Raw genomic sequence first — 24845 nt, forward strand, 5'->3', positions numbered from 1 at the left:
ATGATCTTACTGACATGACCACACAGTGTTAAAATAGTTTTTGTAAGGAAACAGCCTTCAATTTCAAGCTTCCACAGAGTAATTGAAAACAAGGGTAAGTTCAAAAGACAAAGATCTGATGTACATATTTTAAAAATACCTTTTGTCAGCATCCTCTTAAAGCTCCATATTTCCAAGAGCCTGGAGCTCTGGCAAACATCTGTAGCAGCTGAGTGACGGTTCCATCAGTGTCATGGCAGCAGCTCCGTGTGCGTGTGTATTGTTAATTCAGAGATTTCTAGGGCCTCAAAGGGAGACGCAATAAAACCCTCTCACACTAGAAAAGAGCTGGCACTTTATTAACATTTTGTAACTAATAAATACATTACTGACGGCCAATAAATTATTACAAACACTAACGATCTATTAACCAGATGGACAGTCACTCCCCGTACAAAATTACAGTTAATACAAGTTGGGCCACTGAACATGCACAAGAAAAGATTCAGCAAGGAATCGACAAAAAGAAAAATCTTAGCAGACGTCAGCGTTCCTTAAAAAACAAAAAGGCCCCGGGTGCTGCTGTGGGGAGGGGAGGTGGTGGGGAAGTTGGAGGACAGTTATGGGCCATAGTTGTCGGTGAATAGAAACAAACGGTGGTGATGTGTATGATTCTAAAAGCTGCTATTTCTCTATTTAGTTGGAGGGGAAAATGGACGGGGTGGGGGAGAGAAAGGAGAAGGAAAATGGATGAGGGGAAGAGGGATAGCTCAGTGGTTTGAGCATTGGCCTGCTAAACCCAGGGTTGTGAGTTCAATCCTTGAAGGGGCCATTTAGGGATCTGGGGCAAAAATTGGGGATCGGCCCTACTTTGAGCAGGGGGTTGGACTAGATGACTTCCTGAGGTCCCTTCCAACCCTGAGATTCTATGACTTTACCTCAGCCAGGGGAGCGTTATGAGCAAGGGCCTAGATTACAGAGGGAGGCGCAGGTGGTAACAAATGAGGAATACATTCGGTAAAGAACACACTTTTTTTTTTCAATGTAGTAAAGGGCCTGTCTTTAAACATCCCGATTTGTTTCCCAAATTAGCATGTAAGGGGTGGCTTAAACAGATCTACATTCGAGTTTGGTGTGGGCCGTTTGTTTTGTGGTGTCTCCAAACCCCAAGTTGTCTGCCCCATTTGCATCATCTGCCCATGACAGTGCTGCATTGTGGGAATAAATGGGTGACTCTCCTGTTGCCCTAAGTGCCGGGCACAACCGTTGTGGGAGAGACCTGTGACAAATCAGGCCTGCCCTATGAAATGCAGGTTCGCCGTTGTCCTTGCCTCCGGTAGTTGGGAGTCCTCTCAGCCCTAAGTTATTACCATAGGTGTGCTGTGGGGGACCGCAGTTGTCCCCGGCTAAAGCATAAAATGGACTGCAAGACCGGGGTGCTGTCCAGTCAGTCAGTGCTGGCCAGTGAGCGTGGCACTGGAAATGCTGATTAGTCTGGTTACCGAGGCAGCAGTGAAAGTCTCATTGTCACCCCCCGGGGCGGGAGGGGCTATTGGCACAGTGTCACTTGTTAACATCACATGTCAATTGGGTGTTGGCCATAAACCTACTTTCTAGAAGCACTTCAAGGGGGAAAAAATATATGGCAGCAAACCTTCACCTTCCCTGACCACCATTCCCTCCTCCCCTTTCCATGAGGTGGAGTGGGCTTTGAAATGCATTCACCCTTTCCCATTGCCATGTCCCCTCACGATATCATGCTGCCTAGTTTGGCTGTGGGACTTACAGAGCTAAGCCCCCATGACAGGCCATCCCTTACACCTCCTCTCTGGTAGTCACATGAAGCAAGGAAGTCAATGGTTCCTCTAGCTCTCTCCTTAGGGCCAGGGAGTTGCACTGCCTATTCCCGCGCCTGTTTCTGACATCTCTCCTGGCAGGGAAGAGTGTGACTTGCCCTCCCCCGACAGCCCTCTGACTCATCCCCTAAGTTGGAGTTGCCCATCCTCCCTCTGAATGTCTCCTCCAATGTCTCAAGGATATCTGATGGTTTTTGAGGTTCCTGTCTTTGGAGGGTTAACATGCAAGGCAAAGGGTAAAAGTCCAACCCCTTCTTACTGCAGAGCTCACACTGCAGGGGAAGCCAGCTCAATGGAAACAATCAACTGTCCTGTCAGCTCAAACTCCAGATTCTTCTCAAACCCTTCCATCCCAGAATACAGGGTGCTGGCTGAGAAGTTTCTTTCCCACTTTGATCACCAAAACAGCAGCAGTCACAGCTAAGAGGCAGGAGTGCTTCAGGGCAGGTACTGTGATATCCTTCTGTTGCTGCTGGAATGTGTCAGCAGCTCTCTGGCCTGCCTTCAGCTATTTATCTCAGCATGACTGAGGGCTCTGAAGGAAACCTACTGGGGGAAATCGGAGAGAGACACACAAGGCCACCTTTTGACAAGGAGTGCCATTCAGCCTCCAAATCTGCACCCCTAGCGTGTCTGCTGGACATGTGCAAAGGCGGGTCTTGGGCATGCAAAATGGAGGTCTCCCTATTAGAGGCCACATCCCAGTGTTGGAGTTGGAGAAGTGACCCAGCTGTGTCTCTAACCTACTCAGGTCCAATAGTGGCCATTTGTCTTTTGGAGGTATGCTACAGTGCCATGCCGTTCTTGTGGATCCTTCTGTTCAGAGGATCACTTCATTGCTAATGTAACTGGAAGTAACACCGTTGGCTTGTTGTGCCACCTTACATCCAGAGTCAGGAATTGAACCCATGTCTCCCAACTCCCTATCCACTGGACCACCTGTCTTCCAGTTATGGTACTACCAGTCAGGATGCCACAGCTAAGGCTGTAAAACCTTTTATTCCATTCTGAAACCCTGTTCCTAGTTGTTCTGAAGTACCTCAGACACTCTGTTTTGGGAATAATATGATACCTGTGATCAAACAAGTGCTAGGTAAGCCCACACTTACAAGTAATTTTTTGGTCAGGAAAATCTGATCTATTTATTGATCGATTTCCACAAGCCACTTCGATGGAGCTAGGCTGATATTTCATAATGCTTCCTTGCCTGGGCCTCTGACTGGCTTGGTCTGCGACCTTATGCTGAGAGGCGTGGCCAGCGCATTGGGTATATCTGGGACTGCATCCAGACCCTAGAGAAGAAAGAGCAGGCTATGATGGCAAAGGCAGCAAGGTGGCCAGTTCAGTGGGGAGGAATTCACAGTACTCGAGGTATTGCTACACCTCATTCCATTGTAGTTGGTGGGAGGTAGAAATGATCCACAGGAAAAGACAAGGCATTAAATTCCCCACTGCAGCCTCACAAGCCAGATATACACCTCCCATACCAGAGACGTGAGATCGTAGTGGGTGCAACAGAATGCCCCCGCAGAACACACTCTGGGGTCTGGAGGAGTGCACTGGCAGAGAAGCAGTTAAATACCATATATCCTAGATCAACAGGGATCTAATTGTAATGAGGCCACTATAAGGCAGAGCATAACAAAAAAACTGATTTCCGCTGTGAACTATGTATTCCTGATTTAGTGGAACAGTGGACCCCTCTGAGTAAAAATAAAACCAAACCAAGGGGGAGGATCATAGACCCTCCTAAGCAAGCATGTACTTCTACCACTCTCAAGACCACGGGCAGTGCCAGCAGCTCACTGGTCTCTAGGGACTATTGCTTTCAGACTGGATCCTATCAGTGACTATCTGGGCTCTGGTCAGATTCAGACTCCTGGTTCTCCCATGTCAATATGTTTTCTCTGTGGGTCTCCTGTATGACAGAACAGGGTGTGGAGGTTTTGTTTTCTGTGGCTTGTCCCAACAACCCAAAGGCCAAATGTGTATCTCAGTCAGTATTTAAGCTGTGGAAGGAGGCAACTTCCATTAGTGCTTAGTACAAAGAAAGGAGCAGGCTGATCTGCCCTGTAGTGGCTGGTATATCTGAACAGCTGCTGTCTCTGCGACTGCTGGTGTCCATGCAAAGCGTGAGCTACAGCAAGGTACAAAGGGGAAATCGATCTTGAATGCCCACAAGGACAGAATGACTGGACCAGGCCAGGGAAAAGCTGGCTGGCTATTCTAGGGCACTGTGAAGGCAGCTGCAAACAAATATCATCCAATGTATTAACAGTCCTTCACTGTGTCCCTGTCTGGAGGTACTGCTGCAGGGAGATAGAAGGAACTTGAGTAGAGATGAACACATTTAACTTCTGCTGCGACAGATCCAGTCTAGAGCTGTGTCACATTTCACTGTTATGAATCATATGCTACTTGCTCATCTGGGATAGATCCCTTGCCATGTCATCCACTGCATTTGAGATTTGCACAATGCCACTAGTAATTTGAAATCCAAGTTATAGTAGCTCTAGCATTGGGCACCAGACAGCCCCTTTAATCTAGAACTGGTCCTAGTGAAAAGACCTCAGTTTTGATTCTAGATCAGTAATGTGGAGCTGGCTATGTTTGTGAAGAACCTGTTTGGGTTGTGACAAAAAAAATCACTGTCCAGGAAGCGGCAATGAATAGCTTTGCCTGAATTTGCTGCAGTTTGCACAAGTTCACCATACTTTTCAGTGCAAGTGAAAGGTCCCTCTAGTGAGTTCTTGCGTTGCTGGCTTGAACACAGAATTGTCTGTTTTCAGAATCACATTCCCAGTGTAATATCTATGCGGGTCACGGGCCTGCATCTGCCAACATCCACGATACCCTATAATGGCAGCAGCTCAGAAACCATAACTTACAATAAGACTGTATTCCCCTCTGATAGTTCCTGATGGAAAACGAAATGGGGGCATAAACATGGCCAGCTCTTTAGTTTAAACTGGACCTATTTGTATTTCCCTTCTTCAGCAATGGTGGGCCTCTCAGGAACTCTGCCACATACGTGTGATGTGGTTGCTGTGGAGATGGTACACAAGTAATATGGGCTTGAGTGTGTGACCAAACTGGGAGGAACTAGTCTAAGGGCTTGATCCTTAGAGGTGCTGAGCAACCACTATTCCATGAGCTCGACCTCTCCGTATCAAGCATGTTATATTTATTCCCCTCGCAAACATGTCTTGAATTCTTGGTCACCCTCCTAAAGATTCACCTGCCTGGCACAGAGGAAATTGTGGTCCCATGTATTGTACTATTTTTATCCAATCAACCTCATTAATAACCAATCCCGCTTCCTTTGAAGTCAATGGCAAAACTCTCATTGACTTCAATGTGGGCAGGATCAGTCCCTTAGTATACATCTGTTTCTTGGGCAGATATCACAGGATACTGCTGCTTGTGTGGTTCGTTCAACGAAGGCCCATTGTTACTGTCTGTGGAATTCTCATGATTTCTGGCAAGTACTCAAATTTTGTGACTTCTGAGGTTGCATCCTGCAGTCTTCCCAGGGGCAGACCTGGTGAGAGCACTGCACTTGAAGTGACTACATCACTGGGTTCAGTAATGTTGGCAAGCCTTTGTTTAAAGGTGGAGGTTGACATGGTCACTTTATGACGTAAGAGTGTGTGTGTATGTGTGAGAGAGAGAATCCGTTCTGTGATTCATCTAGATGCTGAGATGCAGGACAGTTTATACTTCAACAAGAATTGTGGATGGGATTTGTCATGAAAAGACAAGTGGCAGAAGCAGTAGGAAACCTGTGGGGTCAAGAATCAAGACCTGATTACGGATCCTACAGACCAGCTTCCTGCCTTTACCACCCCACATAAGACCTGGATCATAGCGTACCCTCCATCAGAACCTCATACAGATGCTGCAGTTACCTACTACACAATTGGAAAATGAAAGGCAGCTTCCATGGAGAAGACATTCAAACCATGGAATATCTAATGAACTGCTGCCCTCTCAGATCCTTCTCCAGAGGGACAACCTGGATTCATTCCATGTCATTGCAAGCCATAGAGTGGAGGACAAATCTGAAAGATGAAAGAAGATGAATGGGTAGGATTTTCAAATGCACTCAGTGCTGGACTCTTTCTGCTCCCATTGAAGTCACTTAGAATGGTGTCACTTAGCCAACAGAAATAGGCCAACACACAGTGCTTTTGAAAATGAACACTCTACATGTCTCATTCTAAGCAAAATATCCAGTTTGGCTGATGATTGTACCAACGGACTGAGAACCAGTTACAAGAATACATTCTTTCACAGGGCGCAACCTTCATACACAGCAACTATTCAACTATTAGAATTGGCTGTGGATTATTTAGTTATAAATTAAAAAAAAAGCTATGTATAGTTTAAGAGAAAATACCATGTAGACTCCCATCATTAATAACTAACTATATGGCTAAATTAATCCTCTGCGACTAATTGGTAGTTACTCATGTACTCACTAAGACCTGCTCTTGCTCCCATTGAAGTCAGGGCAAACTGATTCTCCTCCCATTTACACTGATCTAAATCAGCAATAACTCTGTCAGGAGTCTCATAGGCAGACTTGAAGCAGCTAATGGCATTCCGTATGCACCATCAGTACCAAATCCTGAGCATAAAGTGGTGTGACTTTGTGTTAAATGCCCTAATCTTGCAGAGATCTGGCTTTCCTTCTATTGCTCAGTATATTCAAAAGCGGCATTGCATGCTCTCTGGCCATGTTGTCAGGATAGACAGAAACACCTGACACAGCACGTGCTCAAACTGCCTATCAATGCACAAAGGGGTGCATGCCCTGACCCTACCTGGCACCACCCATGGGGCCGCCCCAGGGGTTCTTGGATTCGCAAGATTGCACCAGATCTGGGAACTTCACTACACAATGCCTGGTGCAACGCCATCATTCATGGTCCCTCTGACTGGTGCAGTCATCCTCTGTGGAGAACATGTGGTGGTGATGTCTGTTTGAAATGATTTCAAACATCAATAGTTAAACTAGTGCAAAATTAGAGGAAGTAAAAGGAGTTTTGCCACAGACTCCAATGGCAACAGGAAGAGAGGGCTGACATGTCACTTCCTTGTAACTTTGCAGGAAAGTGTAATTACTATGTAATGACAGGTTTAATGAAGTAAAATGTGTGTATTAGCCAAGAAGTTGTTCTACTTAGGCTTTGTAATACAGAATGTAATTTTTCAGGTTTAAATCCCATAATAGTAATTTTGAAGACATTACCAAATAATTACTCCCTTTAGAACTTAGCTTATAATTACGCAGCACATGGCCATTACATAATTATGGAGTTATTACATGGGTATTTGTGTCCTGTAAAACAAAACTGTAATGACTGACAATACAGCAGAACCCTCCATCCCATCCCTATACTGACCACTCTCCACTGTCATGGAACAGCTACGGGACATGGCTTGGACACAGTTCAGCTGTTGTGTAAGTGGACACAGCTCCACTGAAGTCAGAGGCACGATAAGGCTTAATTTGGGTCTGTGTGTGCAATTGCTGTTGGGGATTCTGGGTAGCCTGTGAGGTGAGTCCCAGACAAACAAATGGGATTGCAAAAGAAGGCAGCCTACTGTTGGGATGTCCTGTCTCTTTAAATGTTTGAGCACTGCCCAGTGCAAAGCCTCACTTTCGTGTTAGATTCTTTCTGCTGCAAGAACAATAAAGTGAGCACAGCAGACAGCTGTGTTTCTATCCACTCCTTTTGTGTCTGCATCTCTCTCCTTCTCTGCTAGCTCTAAATATAGTGATGGGCGTGAGCTGGTCCAAAGAGGGATGGGATAAAATGAGGCAAAGGAAGATTTAGAAGTTTGCCCACTATTCAAACAGAGAGACCAGTTTGATAGTAGACCAGTTTCTCCAAGGGAGGTTGTGGAAGACTGCCCAGCTGATTGGACAAAGCTCTAGAGCAGAAATTGTAGGGTATAATCCTGCGGTGGCAGGATTAGATTACTCAATAAATCTTTTACTTTTCTTTGATTCTAGACTAGGCTCCTCAGGCTGTAAGTAAAAGTGGAGGTGTGACTTCTGCCTGTCAAAATGTTTATTAATAATCAGTATATAAATTTCCAGTACCATTTTATTACTACTGAGGCCCCAACTGTGCCATCTTTACCCATGGTGAGTAGCACCTTCCTATATGAGTAGTCCCACTGAAATCAATGGGATTGTGTGCGTAATAAGTTACTAAACATTGTGAATAAGGTTGCCACAAGTAAGCATTCATGTGCCTACATTCAAATCCTCGCTCTAACCTAGTGTTTTTGTATATAATGAAACCACAATGGCTTTAATCCAAGTACATAGATGGTTGCATTTTCATGGAGAAAACATATCATAGAATGATGCAAGTGTAGGACTGGAAGGGACCTCAATAGGTCATCTAGTCCAGTCCCCTGAACTCAAGGCAGGACTATGTAATTACTACATGCTTCAAAGTCATGACCATTAACTGCACAACAGCTGTATACAGAACCTGGGCATAAATCAGCGTAGCTCTCTTGATTTCAATGGATCTAGGCTCACTCACCCCAGCGGAGGAATTGAACCCTGTTACCGAAGGCATGGCAAGTCAAGGGCCTCAGATAGTTTTTGCTGATGCTGACAGCCCATTCCAACTCCTGCAGTGTGACATCTTCATAGGGGTTAGCGATATGGTGCTGGGGACTGGAGTCATTCCAAACATACAGAGCTTTTCAAGATACACTAGTAGAATAAAAAAGCATCTGTGGCCATTCTCCATACTAGCATCCAAGAGCAGGGTGGTATAAATTTAGCTGATTTTCACTAGTTATTAGACGTCATGCCATCCCTCTTCCCCCCCACCCCAACATAATTTTGTTGTGATTTCAAGTACCAATGCAAAGTACATGCTACACGGTGAGCGTGTGTTTTTTGTTTATAAATAAAAATAACTCACTCTGGGGCCTGTAAGGGATTTGAAGGCAGAAGGATGCAGCCTTTGTGCAGGGACTGTCTTATTGTGCAACGAGGGCTTTAGTAAGGGGCAGGGGGACGACGACTGTATCTCACTATTTTAGTTATACACAGTTCCTGCACTTATAACTGTTTCTTAAGAAAGAATAAGCATTGGGCAAAAGGTTGGCTGCTCATGGCAACCCCCACCCCCACGGAAAAGAATTGGGAGGAATGACCGAGTCTAGTGATGAGTAAGGCATTGGGATGGATTTTGGAGGCAAAGTCTATAGAAGATCATCAAGTAGAAATCATAATTATATTTAGTCCTTGCACAGAGTTTTTCACCTTCAAGTGCTATGCAAACATTTATTAGTGAATCCTCACAACTCTTCTGTGAGGCAGATAAGAATTATAGGCAATTTCAATTTGAGAGGCAGAGGCAGGCAGGTTAAGTGATTAGCCCAGAGACACAGAGGAAGCTGTGGGAACCAAATGCATAGCTCCCATTCCTGAGCTCAACCTACTGGACTCTACCATGTTTGTGTTTAAATGCATTATTATGGCACTTAGGAAACTATTGTGTTTATAATAGTTTAGTCCAGGTTAATTTAAATCCAACTATTTACTTCACCCTGATCTATTTTACTCTGGAAACCCCATATAGTATCAGCAATTCTAGAAAAAGGGAAGAAAAGTCTAAGAAAACATGCATGGCTAAAAAGGATCCTATATCCAGTCAACATAGAAACCATGAAAGATGCTTCCTGGCTGGTCTTCTGAAGGGGATCAGATGCCCAAAGGAGACTGACTCCCTTTAAGGCAGGGGTTCTTAAACTGGGGGTTGGGACTCCCAGGGGTTCATGTGGTTATTACATGGGTGGGGGGGTCACAAGCTGTAAGCCTCCACCCCAAATCCTGCTTTTCCTCCAGCATTTATAATGATGTTAAATATATAAAAATGTGTTTTTAATTTATAAGGGGGGGTTGCACTAAGAGGCTTCCTATGTGAAAGGGGTCACCAGTACAAAAGTTTGAGAATCACTGCTTTAAGGCATTGTGAATTAAATGTTGGTCCCATTCAAGTCAATGGGAGTTTGCCATTGATTTCACGGAAGCCAGGATTTCACCCTATTATTTTTGAAACACTGCCAAGGATAAATTCCAAGACCAAAAACTCAAAGAACAGGGAAAAATAATAGTTCTCCCTCCATCAGATCCATCTTTGTTATGCAAAGCTGTGGGAAGTACCCAGCGTGGGTCTAATTTTCACAGTGCATTTGTGCATGCTTAATGGTGAAGCCTCCTTTGGGTACAAATGATCTGATTGGTGAGTGCAAAATGAGATTTGATACACCTGCACATGACTAATTAGGTTTCCAGACATACAAGTATGCAAATTTCCATTTTGTGTATGCATTCATCCATGTGTGCGCAAAGCAGAAATGCATAGGGACAAATATGGGAGAGACTGAAATGGGACCACATTGGGTCAATTGTTTCTTGAGGTAGGCTGTTGAGTGGTGTATTTCCCCCCCCCCCCCCCCCCAATTTGCTCTGGTTTTAAATCTCTTTTTAAAATCCTTTTGAATATAGTGTTCATTACAGACTCCTGTATTAACCAGGGCAAAATCCGGCAGTTGACAGCTTTCTCAAGCAAAATCTCCCATGAAGTTCATTGGAAACTTTGCCTGAATAAATTCTGAGTCAGGACAATAGAATTCAGCCCCCGGAGATCAATTCATGCTGATTACATAACACACAGCCCATTTGCCACCCTGCAAAAAACCTACAGGAGAGATGATTCTGACCCAGAACACTGTATTTGAAACCCCCTGAATCTTTGAAGAGGTTTGGATCTGGATCTAATCCCAGATAAGAACTCCATGGCCTGACACTCAATTGCCCTGCATGTCGCAATGTCATTTACAGCAGCGTAAAGTGGGTGCAAAATGCTATCCATCAGATTGGCCACAACTGGCACCCACCCCACACAAGGTGCAGGGCAGTGGAGAATCAGGCCTGATGCCTCAGAGCCATCTTGAATAAGAACACCGATTCAATTACTGTACTTACTAAACAGGATAATACTCTACCCCCAGCAATGGGGAGGGGGGAAAAAAAAAAAGGCCCCAAATTTTATGTGCTACTGAGCAGCTGCTTCTGTTAAACTTCAATAAAGGCCAAAGCTTTTTCTATCAGCTGTAATGAGATAAAGTCTTTGGTGTTCTATGCTATGTATGTTTGGCATTTCACTTTATGCTAAATAGTTTTATATATAGGCGTGTGTGTATGCCCCAGTATCTATCTATACATTTTTAGATAAATGGATGTTATTTCATAGCTCTGTTCTTTAAATTATATCCATCTCTTTCACATTAGTCATCAGCACCAGTGTGTAGTGCAATGTACTGAATGTGTCATATTGAAATTTTTGGCCCAGATTTTAGAAACCAGTACAAATTAATTTGCCCAAGGGCAACATTTTACTAGGGGTATCCCTGCCATCCTCATCTGCCAAATCACCTCTAAAAACCAGAGAGCTGAGGTGGTCTTTTGGGACCATGTAGGCTTATTTCCCGGCAGTACTTTCCTCAAAAATTGAAATTAGAGGGCGTGTTCAAATTTATGGGGTGGGGGTGCGTGTTGGAAAATGACTAAATTGGCAACACTGTATGTAACCAGTTGACCCCTGAGAGGGGATGGAGGAGCTTGGGGGGAGGTGTAGGAAAATCCCTGCTTCCTGGCTCCCAAAAGCCTTCCAGTGAAAGAGTGGCCTCCAGATTCCTATTGTATGTCATCTTGAACAGGAAGGCAAGGAATTGAGCTCATTAGTTATCTTTCATTTTATCTGTAGATGCTGCCAACTTTAAATTTTCCCTTGTACAATCTAACTGAAATCAGTGGTGTGCAACCAAGAAGCCAGCATGGCCCATTTGTTTTAGTGGTTTTAACTTGGTCCCTTCTGGCTTTAAACTCTATGAAGCTTCCCTGTAGTTGACCTGTTTTTCACATTGCCCACTACCTGACTATGGCCCTGAACCTACACCCACTTGCTTAAGTTTACTGCCCTGAGTAGTTCCATTGATTTCACAGGGATACATTAGGCCTTGATCCTGCAAAGACTTATACAAAAATCTACTCCATGATTCCGCCAACTGAGGCTCAAAGGTTGGCACAGGAATACTAAACCTGCTGGCTGACTCTTGATGAATGCTGTCCCTGGGGGAGCTCTTTTGAGTTTCAGGCTGAACGTGGATATTACAGTGCGGGGAGAAAGAAGACTATTCCTCTTCAGCAGTGATGAGCCAGGGACAACACTACAGTACAATGGAACCACTCTTGCTGTTACTGCAGATACCTGCCCTGCGGGCAGTGATGCGTGACTATAAAATGATAGATATTATTTAATAATGTAGCACTATTTGATTATCATTTATACAGCTATATATTAGCATAAGCTCTGATATAATTGCATAGGGTAACTGCTGCCCTGGTAATTTCTTGCAGCCGGAGGACACTATCCGGATAAACTATTGGTGCAGTTTTAGTCACACAGATACCCTATGCACACTTTTTTGTTCACCTGGAAGATCTAAATCTTCCCAGACTGTGAATCTTCTCCAGCCCTCCCAATATCACTCTTCTCCTCATCCCTGCCTTCCTGCCAACTCAACCAGAGCGGTCTCCCTTCTCCCAACCTTACGTTTCTGTTCCCAATGCCAGCTCCCTGCTCCCCTCCTGCCATACTTGTTTCTTTCACTGACTCCCACATCCTGAACCCAAACAGGACCCTACTTACTATGTTGTGCAGGTCAGTCAGGTCTGGCATTATCTTTTCTGGGCCTGGGGACACAAGCTGTATGAAAATCCAGATCTTATTGGGGTTTGAGATACTCCAGAGTGCCCCAGGGAAATCTCAGCCCACACGAGGTAAGTGTACAGCATTCGTGCCAGGACCCACAGAAAGAATGCTAGACCTACCAAGGCTCTTTGCATTCATATGTGTCTCCCTGCTGTGGCATTTATATAGTGCTAAACATTGTAGCATATAGCTATACTCCCTACTCTGTTATGACTGTCTCCGAAGATCGGGCATGTTTGGGTCCAGTAGAGAACCCAGCGTTTAGCGCTTGTGAAACGGTACAGGTTTGATCTGGTTCTTGCTATCTAAGAACTAGTCTGGCACTTTGCAGTTAGTATAAATGGATAGGAAAAAATACATTTTAAAAAACCGTGAAGAATATTTTGATAGTGTCCTGTTCAGCCAATCATCAGCTATCTTTGTATGAAGACCAGTGTAATCTCGCGAGACTGTAACCCAGTCCAGAAACTTCCCGGGAGAGGTCACATAGATGAGGATCATGGGCAGGCCTATGGGTACACATGCAAAATATAGTAAAGAGTTAAGGGTCAGCATGGTCCTCCCTGCTCTCTCCTATGAGCCAAGGTTTTGGGGGGCCCCCCGAGACCTTTCTAAAATCTGGGTTCACCTGCATTGTTCACTAGCAGGTGCCCTCCGCCCAGAGCCACCACTAGGGCCTCCACAAGGCCTTCTGGGGCAGAGCTTGAAACCTTTTCCCCCAGAGGCCTCACCCCCAGCAGTGGGAGCATGCCTGAACTCCCACTCCTCCTCAAGCCATGGCCAGCAGCCGTACAACAGCAGCAGAGCCCCCCGCACTCCAGCATCCTGGCAATGCCAACAAGCTGTTGGTGTACCACCACCCCCATCTGCTTTCCCCTCAGTGGCCCCAGTCTTTGTTCTCCTGATCATCACCAGTGCCCTTCCCTCCCCCTCCACTTCTGCAAGCCTCTCTTCTCCACACCCTTGCCCCCTGCCTCTCCTGTTTTCACGTTCCCTTCCTGCTCCATCATGATGATCGCATCAGCTCCCTACCCCAATTTTCCTAAGAAAATTACATTAGAGTATCAACAACCCATAGCATCATCTACGTAGTTAAAACATTACACTGAAAAGGGATCTTGAAAAATGGCTGCATGCACCTGTGCACATCAGTGTATAGAGGTGTGTGACATGAGCCCCACACAGAGTCCCAGAGCTGAGCACTACCAATCTGTGGGACAGTTTGGGATCCAGACCCAAGCTTTGTGGCTGGCCATTATCTCTACCATGGACCAAACTCAGTCCTTGGATCTGAACACCCCCGCATCCAAAATTACCACCTCTGGCCCACTGCCAATTTCAGTCCTGACAGCTACCAGCAGTCTAGTATCACATCAGTCTTTGCTGTCCCACTCCACGGGGTGTGAATATTTGACCCCTCACCACTTAAACGGAAAGAACCAATCAGAGTGAGGAGTCCACTAGCCAACTGGGAAAAGCAATCGAGAATGCTTTTATATTCATAGAATCTCAGGGTTGGAAGGGACCTCAGGAGGTCATCTAGTCCAACCCCCTGCTCAAAGCAGAGCCAAGCCCCAATTTTTGCCCCAGATCCCTAAACAGCCCCCTCAAGCATTGGACTCACAACCCTGGGTTTAGCAGGCCAATGCTCAAACCACCGAGCTATTTGTGAGGAACTGCTAGGTACCCCCCAAGCAAATTATTTTTCTAATTCAAGGCCCATCGTTCAGGAAAATTGAAAGCTGTTCCACAAAAGTCTAGCATTGCTTTTCATGGGGCCACTGGTAAGCAACAGCACAAGTGAACTGCATGCTTCTGGTATTGCTGAAGAAGCTAAGTATTTAGAACCCTAATTTTAAAGGCATTTAGGCACCTAAAGACGCCGCTAGGGGCCTAGTGTGATTTGTGTGCGCACACATACACACACTCGACGCACAAAGCAGGCTGATTTCCACTCTCCCCCCCACATACTCATGAGTAGCCTTAGAAAACCTGGTGTCCTAAAAGAGACTGAATTATGGCATCCCCCTATGGGGCCTGAGATGCTTACTTCTGGTTGTGGGCCACAGTCTCTGGTCTGCTCTGTCCACTTTGTACTGCTCACATAGGGCAAAGTGGACAGATTTCATTTGGAAATGTCCCTTTGAGAAGGGAAACTTCTTGCTGATGCAAACCTGGCACCGCTGGGTCCTTTGCCAGTCACCTTCCCCTGGACATGCATAGGAGAGGGGAGAGGGCATGGGGGGGGGGGGGCGCACAACTTCTCCATGCTAATCTTCTGCCTAAAACCCCTCAGGGCCCTTAGGCCAATGGCATAAGTTGGGGCCAGGCTGACACTGCACCCAGCAGTCTTAACTAGCTCTTAGAGAACCCTGCATTTAACAGAGCTCGGACGCAGGAGGAAATTGATCCCAATGTCTCTTGTGCCTTGATCACCTCTGAGGGACCTTTAAAGTGTCCCTTCATGCCTTCCAGTCCGACACCCATGCCCACTCACTCTCCCTTCTGAGGAATGAGTCCATCCACATCCGTACTCCTTTAGCTACACTAGGAAATGTACTACTCAAAACTTTGTGCAGAACAGTTCTTGCCACTATTGTCTCATTCCATGAGTGTTCCCATGAATGTCCAGAAACTGCCCACTTACAGTACAGTAGCTCTGTAGTAAAGCAAAGAGAACAAGGATGAACTTAGAGTAACAAATGGGTTATCGAAACCATGCTAGAGAAATATATTCAACATTAATTTTGAAAGCGTGAGGTAAAACTGTTATTGGTAACGAATGCCTTTACACAATGCTTAGTAGCTTCTGTTACTGTGTCTTTCTTAGTAAAAGACACTAGCAAACCTCAGTCGGTCTGTTTTAGTCGTTCAAACGTTTGCCCCTCCCTGCCCCAGCAAAATTTCAGAACTCCACCTAACCTGACCTTTCCAACTTTGGGATAGAAACTGGAGCCCGACTGGGTCTCCAAAGTCAGTGCTGTGCATCTGGAGTTTCCAAAAAGAATGAAAGAAAAATAACGAGAATTAAAAATATCCCTCAAGTTTACGAAGAAACTGCTACTTTGATGCTAAATATTTTTAAGGCGTTGAAAAATTGATTTTTGTTTTTTAAAATGAGCCTTTTTTGGTAGTTGAAATACATTTTTAGTGGCTCTAGTAGTCTGCACTACAGTATCCTGAACATGGGCTGCCAATCCTAAAACTGAATGGTGGAAAGAGACACAGGGGGGATTAAAAAAAAGGGGGTGGGGGGAGAGACAACTAGGGGAAAGCAGAATTTTCTGCAAAGGTTCTTGGGAGCCAGGAGGGGGGATTATGTAATTTCTTCTTCAACTTCATCTTCTGGAGGGAAAAAAAAAAAAGGGAGCAACCCTTCAACCTGAACGGGAGAGCGTTTCCTGGAGAGCGTGGGGAGAGCAGCGAGCGGGGTTTAGTAGAGTCCGCATCCACGCAGGTTGTTGGCAATGATGACATCCGTGACAGCATCGAAGACAAACTGGATGTTGTTGGTGTCAGTGGCGCAGGTGATGTGCGTGTAGATCTCCTTGTTGGGGGACTTGTTCTTGCTCTCGTACTGAGACTGGATGTAGGACACGGCCTCAGTGAAAGAGTTAGAGCCTACAAGAGAAGCCAAGAAGAAAGTAAAGCACGCATTAAAACAGTCCCAAACCTAGGGCCCGAATCTGCTTCAACTGAAGGCAATGGGAATTTAGTAGCATTATATCATTGTCCTAACATGGCCAGTTCTTACTGGGTACCCTAAGAAATAATCTATGGGTCTGACCCTACTCTCACTTGCAAGAGTGAAGATAACAGAGTTACACCGATGTAAAATTAGCACAGGAGCAGATGCTTTCCTGCCAATGAAACCATTCCACTTTGTGATCCCAATGATATTTTCTTTCTGGATTACTGGTACCCTGTATGATCGTGCATGAAGGTAAAATGACAGGATAGTGGGCGGCATAGAGGTAGAGGGCAATGAGCACTGAAGTCATTTTAAAGAGGGAAGCAGAAGGAATTCTGTATAATCTTGCCAAAGAGCAGCGACTGTCCGATGAAGTGAGCTGTAGCTCATGAAAGCTTATGCTCAAATAAATTGGTTAGTCTCTAAGGTGCCTCAAGTACTCCTTTTCTTTCTGCGATACAGACTAACACGGCTGTTACTCTGAAGCCTGTCCAGAAAAGCGTCTGTTATTCGAGCTGGCCAATGTTTTCCAAATTTTGGTTTGTTTGACAACATTTTTAATCAATGTTTCCAATTTCAAAGCCAGGATGAACTGTTTGCAAAAATATTCATGAAAAATTCAGCCCATCTTTTTTGACCTTCTCTATAGCTGGTCAAAAGAATTCAAAATTTCTGTGAAAAAATGTCATTCACGTTTAAAATGTCAATGGAAAAAATGGATGAATTTTCACCCCCAAATTTCCCATTTTTCAATCGGTTCCAGAAATTGTCCTTCATCACTACAGTGGCATCTGCTTGTGGAAATATAGCTTAGATTGTGTCAAATAAATCACAAGGGTTTACACCTCTTCCCTAGCCAAATGTCTACGCCAAAAGCCTATTATCTGCTTATATGGATTTTATTTTTTCATTCTTTTACTGGCCAGATTCTATGTTAGATAATTACATTCTTTGGATGTACATTTCCACTTGGATACAATAGTCTTAATTTCTTGTCCTGAACTGGTGTATTGTCAAACAGCAATTTCACTAACTCCCAGAAGTGACTGTGTTTCATTGTTGGGCGGGGGTGGAGAGGAATAATTCCACTGTTTCGAGTCAGGGAAGCACTCTGGATTCCTTCTGGACTGAAGGTGCTTTATAAATGTGAAATATTATTACATGTTGTCAGAGATGGGCCTGCACATGGCTGAGTTTTGCCTGAGCAGGGGTTAAAGCTCTGGTTCAATAAAGCACTTAAACAAGTTAATGAATTCAATGGAACTTAAGCACGTAGTTAAAGTTGAGCGTGTGCTTATGTGTAATGCTAGGCAGAGACAGACTGCTGAATTGGGGCCTCAGTAAGGCTTACAGGACTGACCCCTAGGTTTGGTTTGGTTTTGTTTGTGCCAATATACATATGAGCATTTTTTTTATAAAAGGAAAACTTGTCAGTAGGACGCACAAGGATGTAGCCACTGGACTCCCACTGAGGGCAATAGGGGATAAAGTATTGTGACTCTTGATGAAATGTGCCCATGTCACCCTGACACGGCTTTGCCAAGGATTGTGGATTCGCTGAAAGCATGGGTAAATTAAGGAGAAAGAAACTGACAGTGCCTTAGAATACAACGGCCCCTTTGTGGATGCATTCTTCTAATAGTTCTGTGCCAGTCAGCAGGACTAATGCACATTTGGATCTTCATTGTAATAAAAGAATTTTGTGTAACCAACTCTTGATCTTAAAACCCCCTTGTTTGATTTATATGCTCATCAATGAATTCTGTGTAGCAGCAGAGACCCCTTTTGTTTGAACATTGCTTTTTCACCATGCCACCAGGCCAACGTGCAGGTGTTTCTTGGGTGGTTTGTGTTCTGTGGCATTTGCGAGATGAACGTTTGAGGACATGAATAAGCTTCTCCCATCAACATCTTCACTTTGGCCCTAAAGTTCCAATTCAGCAAAGCACTGAAACCTGAGCTTAACTTTAAGCGTGTGCTTAAATCCCAAAGCATGTGCTTAAAGTGAAGCACATATTTAAGTGCATTGCTGAATGGGGGCCTGAGCGAGGAGCCTGCCTTCTGGCGAGATGTTTACACGGTCACGTAGAACCAATGTCCTGACTCCTATGCCACCCCTCTCCTGGCTATTGGCACAGGGGCTGCGGATGGGGAAAAGGAGTGGGGCTGAGGTTCCCTGACCTCCTGACAGTTCCCAGCTGCCAGAATAGTGCCTCAGGGCTGGGGGCGACTGGTGCAATTTAGAACGGTCTTGAGGGTCTTCTAAGTTATGAGAGGGACTGGCATGGTTCCCAGCCAGGCCCAGAATTGGGATGCTACAAGAGGGCTCACAGCCACATTTGTTTTCCTCCTTTTTATTTGGCAGAGGCCTCAGCAGCCACAGATGATCTAGCCACTAGTATCTAATTTGTCCCTGTATTGAGATTCCTTTAGCATGAAAGACTCTCTATAAAACTAAGTTCCATTCTTTTCTATTTTACCTACTATCAGCATCTCCACGTCATTAGAAATAGCTCTAGGAATTCCTTAAGAGTGGGGCATTTCTGTGGCAACATAATTAATTCTAAGAAAAGGAGTACTTGTGGCACCTTAGAGACTAACCAATTTATTTGAGCATAAGCTTCTAAGGTGCCACAAGTACTCCTTTTCTTTTTGCGAATACAGACTAACACGGCTGTTACTCTGAAACCTGTCATAATTAATTCTACAATATGCCTAAACATTCATCCACACCTTAGAAGTTCATTCAAAATTGCCCCGATGGACTTTGAGTACAGAAAATCCTTTGTTGACTGAAATGTTTAGTTAGTGAGGTAACTAGCTTTATCTACTGGCTGGATTCTTTCCTGTATCTCATAACCCCATCCCCAAATAAATACCTGATCCTTCTCTGAAAGAGTAAGCTGCAGAATTTCTCTTGAATCACAAAGGGAGCAGATCAGCTCAATATTAATTTACTGTTTGTCACAGCGAAAGAACGAGGGATCCTCTCTGCCCATTCAGAGTGGGAATCAAGTGCTCAGATCTGGGGAGCTCTGTTTTGTAATTTGTTGGTGTGCCACAGAACTGTGATGCTCTTGGTATACTCGGTTTGCAACCACGCTGACTGACAAAGAGACCTGCCTTTCTGTCTGTCAGCTTGATTCATCCGGATGTCTCCAGCAGGACTCACTAATTCATGACTGTAAACGTTGATTTTGATGCCGGCTCAGAATTTGACTGAAGGTTTGTGGAAGACAGTGAGATATGGAGTGGAGCAGCAGATTGCAGGAGGAAGCGTTCTCATCATCAACAGGCCAGACGTGAGGCAGTCAGGCACAAGAGGGGTTTCCTGCATGCTGTTTTGTTGCAGCACTTCAGTGCTGATCTCCAGGGTACGCTAATGTCCATCTTCATTTAATATTAAGTACATTGCATCAAAAGTACTTAGTATCAGTAGGACAACTGTCCCGACTGATGCTGGGGACCTCCAGAGCTCCAATGATGATCTGCTACGGGCTGAGCTAAAGAGCTCCAGCTCTGTGACTGGTGGCTGTAACAATTCACATCCTCTGAGGACTGGGTTAGAGGGGGACCTGTGGGCTACTGCAGCAGCAACCTGGAGGCAGTGTGGCCTAGTGGATAGAGCACTGAACTAGCACTGATTCTCGCTACTGGCCTGCTGAGTGGCCTTGGGCAGTCACTTCAGTGCTCTGTGCCTCGGTTTCCCTATCTGTTAATTGGGGACAATTATACTGACCTCCTTTGTGAAGTGCTTTGAGATTTGTAGACTTTAAGACAAGAAGGGCCCATTAGATCACCTAGTCTGACCTCCTGCATAACACAATCTCCTGATGAAAAGCACTTTGTAAGAGCCAGGTATTGGTGGTATAATTAGTAATGCCTGGCATATGGAAACAGAGGTGGCTATCTGAATCAGGGGAAACGGAGTGGCCTTGTGCTATGGACTCATTGGCTTTATTTGTCGATGGCATGGCATGTGTCTTCTACGCTGTGTGTCTATCCAGCTGTAATTACTTTTTTATTTGTTGGTTAATAAGCCAGTTGAGTCTTTTCTGGGGCATCACGGTGCTCACGAGAGGTGTCATATTCCCAAGGGGTTAGACGACCATTTATTCACAAACAGCGCAGGTTCTTCAAACCTCTGCCAAATTGCCCAACCAATGAGCCTCAAGAGGCGGGAGCTTCTAGAAGTGGGAGCCAAGTATCATCTCCATGCTCATTCAGGCCTTGACCTTCCCTCTGAAACTGCCAACAAGAGGTCAGCTAATGGCAACTGTGGTTATTTTAGTGATGGTGATGACTTGTTCCCTAGGGACTTGGCTTTTACATGGGCCATTGAACAGCTGTCAGACAATGGAAGCTGCTGGGGGCTATTTCTGCAGCCTTTATTCAAAGAAAACTTCCGCTGGACGTCAATGGGAGTTTTGCCTAAGGGTTGCAGGGTTGGAACCTTTATCATCATTGCCTGAGATGTACCTTAAAAACCAACAACCTCTATTTGAAAAGCTGCATAGCCCATTACCCTGAGCCACCTGTCTCTTTGCTGGGCATTGTTGTGCACGTGGTTTAAAAAGGAACCCTTGTTTCTCATTACCTGTGTACTCTGGAAAGCAGATAGTCAATGGAGATTTCTTAATTTTCTCCTCAAATATGTCCTTCTTGTTTAGAAAGAGGATGATGGAGGTGTCTGTGAACCATTTGTTGTTACAGATGCTGTCAAACAGCTTCAATGATTCATGCATGCGGTTCTGCAATATAAAGGAGAGAGCATATCAGGCTAAAGACAGTGACCGCGTGGTGTTCAACATGTAGGGAAATCTAAAATAACTAAATCGAGGAGGGAAAAAAATAAAAACTACAGTATACGTAATAAATTTATGTATACATACAGGTGAACATATACATACACAGATGCAATCCCTATATTTGACATAGTTAGTAACAAGGGCATTTCACTACATAGAGCTGTTTATTTTGCATAGTGTATAGTTTACAGGATTTCAGCTCATATAAATGATCATGCACCATGCATGTAGGGGGAAGCTACTTTGCCCTTTGGTCAGATCTATGTGTAGGTGCAGGTCATGCAGATTTTCTAAAATATTCTGGTTAAAATTTTTCACTTCATTGTTGTGTGTGTATGGCACACAGTTGGTTGGATACATTAACCAAGGACTGGTGAGATCCTTGAATTAATCCAGAGTTGGAAGCAGACAGCAAGGTGACATCTTCTTGTTATTGACCTTGCCGTGACCTTTGCCTTGTTTTGTTATTTTGTTTAGTGGGTTTGCTTTTTTTTTTTTTTTTTAGTGGGGGTTCTTTGGAAGATGGCTCAACAAAAAGTGTCTAGCAAAGAAAAATTTTAAAAGAAAATAAGAAAAAAAGGGGGAAAAACCCTGTACAGAAGGTACCTAAGAACAACCAAACTACAAGTCAGCAGATTAGCCCGTTGATGTTAGCTCATGCCTCACGGAAGAACATTAGCTTGTTTGCCAATAAAGGAACCACGCGTTCAAATACACACACAGGGGGAAGGCAGCTTTTTAGTTATAGGTCATGCAACGACAAAAAGATACAGAAACAGATAAAACAAAAGAAATTAAATGTATTGGTTAGGAAGTTGCAAAGTCCGCCACGTGGTTTATGGTGGTGGAAGGAGCTCACGGCAAAGTCAACCAGTAGTGTCATGTTCCCCTGCTGCTTTCAACTCTTAACTCATTTTTCTTGGTTCAAGAGAAGCTTCATACCTGCCAAATTTGGTGGGTCTCTCAAAATCTCATTTTTTGGCCTTTGTTTGGTTAGATAAGGTCAGACGGCCGAGGAAAAGTTGTGAAGGTGCTGAAGCTTGGTGCTGTTTGGAGCGAGAGGCCGAAGCCGGAATGCGCACGCCGGTTGCGCGGCCACCTCCCAACCGGGAACGGGACAGCAGAGAGAGCAGGCATAATGAGGACGAAGCACACCCAAAGAGTCATGGGATTATCAAAGGCAAATCAGGTTACAGACCAGACCACTTGCTTGATTTTTGGCATTGGGAGCACCTCAGAGGGCACACCCCCAGTCCACCAACACTCATACAAGACTAGCAGCTGGTACAGTGAACACAGGAAATAGGCGAGATACAAAAGTCGTACATAATCTCATCTGTTAAATTGTTTCGGTGATCGGTGTGGCACAGCCCATCTGCATGTAGCCACACAGAATGACTTGTACAGCGTATGTACAGTGGGCCCTATTCAGCAGCCACTGCTTGTCTACGTCTCTTGCTGAGGCTGCACTGTTGACCCCAGTGTTTTATTTATTAGCACTTTCCTTTTTATCGCTGGACATCCTTTAATGATCACTGAACATTTTATTTAGATACAAATGATTCCATGGACAAGGGAAATATTTGAACCGGTGATCAGATGTAGCATCAAATGAAGTGCTAGAACTGCAACGTTCCTGTTTTACTGACACCATGTAGCTTTGATTAGAAGCTGTGGCTTCTATTAAATTGGGGGTTCGCTTTCCCCTCCAGCTTGTATGGTAATGATGTGTGGTGAAGAGGTGGCTACACGCTTAATCATTCATTTATTTGACGCCATTGTTTTTCCTGGATCCTCGAAGATGCTAGAAAGAAGGCATCTTGCAATTTAATGGTGCAAGCTGCAAGAAAACAGTCAACATCCTTTTGACCACCGGTAAATGAGTTGGTAGGTTTGCTTACATATAATTCAACATAGCACAGAAGGACAGAACTACCCCATTTTCTTAGCTGGATGAACCTTCAAGTGTTTCCTTTTTCTTTTTAAAATGCCACCTGAGAGTACGGTACTGTGCAGGTGCTCATACCTCTCTTTGTACTGTGGGGTATATAAGACACAGAGCGCTGCTTCCCTTTGCCAGAGGTGGAATCAAAATCATAAAGCTGTAGAAAGCTGAAAGGACTTTGTTCAGATGACCCTTGCCTTTCTAATACCCTTTTGTGAGGGGGGAAGAAGAGGATGGAAGGTGGAAAGGGGCAGGAACACAAATACACAGAGTCACTTTTAACCAGAGTCCCTCGCAGAACATTATTTGTGCCATTCTCTATTATTCTTAACTGTTAAAACAAGATGCATACACAGCAAGATGTAAACACAGCTTCTGGGACTGAATGAAGAACAATCCGAGACTAGACATTTTGGACTTTTATAATACTTACCCTTCTGTTCATCATCTCAGAATTATAAAATAATTAAAGAACAATCAGAACAGGTTAAAACAGCAGCGTTTATACAGTACTGCAGTCAAAGCACATCAGGTAATATATAGTGAACACAGAAATCTTGGTTTCTAAACAGAGCAGAGGCCTTCTCATCTGGTGGACCTTTTAGCTAGTGCTGTCATATTCCCACTGTAGCCAACATGCTCCAAAATCCCATGATGACTTTTTCCCTTTAAATTTACATCAAAATCTGGAGGGAAATGGAACACTTTCCTTGAGTAAGTAATTGATGTCATTGAGTCGTCACCATTACGTACATACAGCAGAAACAATTAAATGGCAAACCCCAGTAGAAAACAGTACTTGCAATAAACATTCCTTTATACCCTACAAATTCGAGTGCCAGGATTGGACATTGCTCCTGGAGTCCCCAGGCTGAATGAAGCTAGTCTATTGTCTCCTCTGGGTTTGGGACAGCCATCTCCTGACAATATCTAAGATCTGTTTTCTGGCTGAATATTGCCACTACTCCCCTGAGCTCTCCTTTTCCACCCACTGTCTCAACTCTGCTTCTGTTGTAATGACTGGGGCAAATAGGGCTGGGAAACCATGACATTTCCCTCTGTATGAGTCCTCTTAATATTTCCACCTCTTTTACCACATTGTGCCTACTTCTAGATGCATTTGCTTGGTCCTTTTGGTGGAGAAGGAAGGAAAGAAAATCTTCTAGTGTCTCTCACCTTGTTTCCTGCCAGCAGTTCTCAAATGCAGCAATTAATATTTCCTATTTTTGTGCTCTGGTGGCAAAGAGGAGGTGATTTGCTTCTCTGATCTTGCTACCATCCTGATCAGGACTATTGTGCATCAATACTTTTCTTCTGCTCCCCAATGTATAGCTTCTAGTTATATTTTCTACAGATGCCAAAGATCCTTGAACTTGCTCTTTGCTTCTAAGCACATGGATGACTGGTGCAATCTGCACACTTATAGCCAGGAGAGTATATTAATCACATCATTCAGTGAGTGCCAGTTTCTAAAGGTCCAACACTAATGCATAGCTAAGGTCAACAGCACGAAGGTGTGAGCGTGTTACACATTCAGCAACTAGGACACAGACAGTATCTTCACATACCAACTAGATACAGAGGAACTAAACAGTTTAATTCCAGAGGCAGCAAAGTGTACCAAGTGCATCTGCCTTTTTAACCTAGCATGTAAAAGGAAGAACTGAAGAGGATATTATAGGTTCACATGGTAGATCCCATGCCACCATTGTCTTAAAAAGTGTCATAGGGAGCAATAAAAATCCCCAC

General features: G+C 44.4%; 1 protein-coding gene across 3 annotated transcripts in view; it reads right to left on the reverse strand.

The window, feature by feature from the left end:
- GNAO1 (G protein subunit alpha o1) overlaps positions 1–24845 on the reverse strand; it is a 299044-nt gene that overhangs the window by 24332 nt on the left and 249867 nt on the right. Inside the window, exons 7-8 of one of the 3 annotated variants that reach the window (XM_073307482.1) lie at positions 20941–21094; positions 331–16273 (exon numbers count right to left, since the gene is read on the reverse strand). The exons of the other annotated variants lie outside the window; for them this stretch is intronic. Coding sequence (XP_073163583.1) covers positions 16086–16273; positions 20941–21094 — 342 coding nt within the window. The 3' untranslated portion in view covers positions 331–16085. Of the gene's footprint in view, positions 1–330; positions 16274–20940; positions 21095–24845 lie in introns of those variants that run through there. 3 annotated transcript variants of the gene reach the window in all.

This window comes from Lepidochelys kempii, chromosome 12 (assembly GCF_965140265.1).
Source record: "Lepidochelys kempii isolate rLepKem1 chromosome 12, rLepKem1.hap2, whole genome shotgun sequence".
Lineage (NCBI taxonomy): Eukaryota > Metazoa > Chordata > Testudines > Cheloniidae > Lepidochelys > Lepidochelys kempii.